This window comes from Vicia villosa, unplaced genomic scaffold, assembly GCF_029867415.1.
Source record: "Vicia villosa cultivar HV-30 ecotype Madison, WI unplaced genomic scaffold, Vvil1.0 ctg.005780F_1_1, whole genome shotgun sequence".
NCBI lineage: Eukaryota > Viridiplantae > Streptophyta > Magnoliopsida > Fabales > Fabaceae > Vicia > Vicia villosa.
The window spans coordinates 32,791-35,537 of record NW_026706681.1 but is presented as its reverse complement, the minus strand read 5'-3'; the positions used below and the strand labels follow the sequence as shown (position 1 = coordinate 35,537).

Sequence of the window (2,747 nt, the reverse complement as noted above, 5' to 3'; positions counted from 1 at the left end):
CTCTTGGGACGACCTTTGAACCTTCTTCCCATGTTGATCACTCCTTTGGGTTTCTTAGTTTTCATCTTCTTAGTCAGGAGAGCTTTCAGTTCATCTTGCCCCTTGGACAAGTTTAGGATCAAGGCTTGAAATTCAGCATTCTGAGTTTGGAGATTCTTGACAGATTGTTCGAGATCCATTTTTCTCACTGAAATAAACAGCGGAAAGATGAGGCATTTTCTTTTATGAAACCTGTGATGCAATGTTTATGAATGATATGTTTATTCATATGCAATATTTTCAAGGAATTGAAAGGATTTTAACACATATTGAAACAAAAGAAAAAAGCATTATTATTAATTAAATTACGAACTCATAAGGTTATAATCCTTTGGTTACATTAGAACGAAAAGAAATAAATAATAATAAATAAAAACCATAAAAGTCTAAATTCCGGGAATCTTGTCTTCTTGACGACGCCTCCTTTTCAAAACTCTAACTTCTTCTTTGTGTGCCTTGATCATTTCTTCTCTTTCTTGAACAAGCCTTGAAATTTCATCTTCCCATGAGTTAATCTGATTTGGGGAAACAAAATCTTCAATCTTCCATTTGCGAGAAAAGTAATCTAGCAAAGTCTCTCGCTCTTTAGCATCTTGTGTCATCACCTTCTTTTCAGCTTCAGCTTTTAGCAAGCGTCTCTCAAAGTCATCCCTTTCCCTCTTTAGTTGGTTAACAGTTGCAACAAGATCTTCATTTGGAGTAGGAACATATGGCTCAAATGCAACTGTGACAGCAGGGGGAGCTATTCTTGGTACTATGGGCGTATCAGAAGGGTAAGGCATCCCAAACTCCATAACTCGATCATAAACCCATCGGAAATATGGGTCCCATGGCATGTAGTTTCTCCTTCCTATATCTTTTGCACCAACTTTCTTTACTTTCGACCAAGCTTTGATGAAGAGATCCCTTTTCTTTGCCTTGTTTGAATTATAGCTGAAGTATTCTGAACTGAGATATAAGGAACGTGGCTTATCCTTCAAAGCAAAACCAAACTGATGTCGAGCTAGAATGGGATTATACGTTATTCCTCCATGAACACCAAGAAGAGGTATATTAGGGAATTCTCCACAACTATCAAATAGCAAAGTTCTTTCAAACTCCTTTTGATACCAAATGACGTCGTCAAAAGAAAGCTTCATAATTCTTTGAGCCCAAGTTAAATCTTTTTCGTTCTTTCTTACGGAGAGAGGTAAGTCCAAAATAAACCACTTATGCAATAGCGGAGCACATCCAAGGACACAACCTTTCCTTTTCGATACTCGGAAGTGAATAGAGTGTAACAAATCACCAAGTAAAGTAGGAACGGGATTCTTACTGAGAAATATCTTGATAGCGGCCACGTCTACAATTTTGTCATAATGAAAAAATAGGACTTGTCCATAAATCAAAAGAGACAAAACAACTTCCAAAGCATCCATACTTGAAGCCTTAGCAAAAATCTCCGCTTTTCATAAAGGAAATCAAGGGGTAATCCAGAATATTCTTTCTTACTAATCCAAACCTTCTCAATCTATGATATTGGAAAGTGTAGAGCAACAGCGATGACTTCCCACTTAGGATCTTCTTCTTTACCAGTATAAGGAATTTGATTGAGCACAGGGAGCCCCAGCAAGTATGAGAATTCTTCCAAGGATGGTACCAACTGAAAATCTCTATAAGTGAAGCAATATAGTAATAGATCATAGAATTGAACCATGGTGTTAAGAAGAACTTCATCCACATTAGTTCGTACCAAACTGATAAGTCTGTTGAGAGACTCACTAAATCTGAGAGAACCAGAAACATTGTCGCAGAAAACCTTTAATGGTGTAGGTACTTTCTTGAAATTGAGGAAGAACGGTTTACGGCCTTTGGTTTCCATATTCAAACAACCTACAAAACAATATACGGTTAAAAGTCCCCCAATTCCTTGAAATGGGTTAGTCATGCCATGTATGAATGATGCATGTATGCATGATGCACGAACACAAGTAAGTCCACATAAATCACACAATTTCCTTAGGCTTGGCTTGCATGGAGTTTAAATCATGTGAGATACCCTTCCCAAAGGTATTTCTAAGGATAAAGATGATATCAGCAACGGGTTCTACCGAGTTACCCAGAATTGTCAGCCCTCCTAAAGCACCCTCGAACATGATACATACATACCATGCAATGATACTTTGAGAAAGAACCTATCTGAGTTGTAGTATCGGGTAGCGACTATGCTCTCAACATACATCAAGAGTAGTCCCCCCACTACGTTCCTAAAAGTCAAGATGGGTTAAAGGTAACTAAAGGTCCTTAAGCTCCGACTCGCCCACGGACATCCGCACAAACCTCCCTCATACAAGAGAAGCATGCAAACAACCATAGAGGCCTAACTTAAGCGTGAACTCTCATATTGAGCAATCCTCCACATACATGAAGGAGGTCGCCATGACTATGCCACTTCCTATCTTAGATGTACTTGAATCCGGGTGTAGGACTCGTCCTTCAGTTAATTCCCAAAACGCCCGTGAAAAATAAAACAAACAAAGCAAACAATAGAAAACATTTAAAGTCTTCCTAAACTTTTAAGGTAACCCCTCTTTTATAAGAAAATTTTCCCCAACAGAGTCGCCAGTTCTATAATACGGTGAACTGACTTTTTATCAAAATGTTGCGGTAAGCAAGAGTCGCCACCGACTTTTATTTTATCCAAAATTCAGAAAGGCTAAAAGAACAGA

General features: G+C 38.3%; 1 protein-coding gene across 1 annotated transcript; it reads right to left on the bottom strand.

Annotated features, from left to right (window-relative positions):
- Positions 1 to 425: 425 nt before the first annotated feature.
- On the bottom strand, positions 426 to 1,457 carry LOC131642763 (uncharacterized). Its single transcript, XM_058912982.1, has one exon. The coding sequence runs from the start codon at positions 1,455 to 1,457 to the stop codon at positions 426 to 428; it is 1,032 nt and encodes a 343-aa protein (XP_058768965.1).
- Positions 1,458 to 2,747: the final 1,290 nt, after the last annotated feature.

What these genes read in the sequence shown, in the direction of transcription:
- LOC131642763 (XM_058912982.1), bottom strand. Translation starts at nt 1,457, where the DNA reads ATGGATGCTTTGGAAGTTGTTTTGTCTCTTTTGATTTATGGACAAGTC.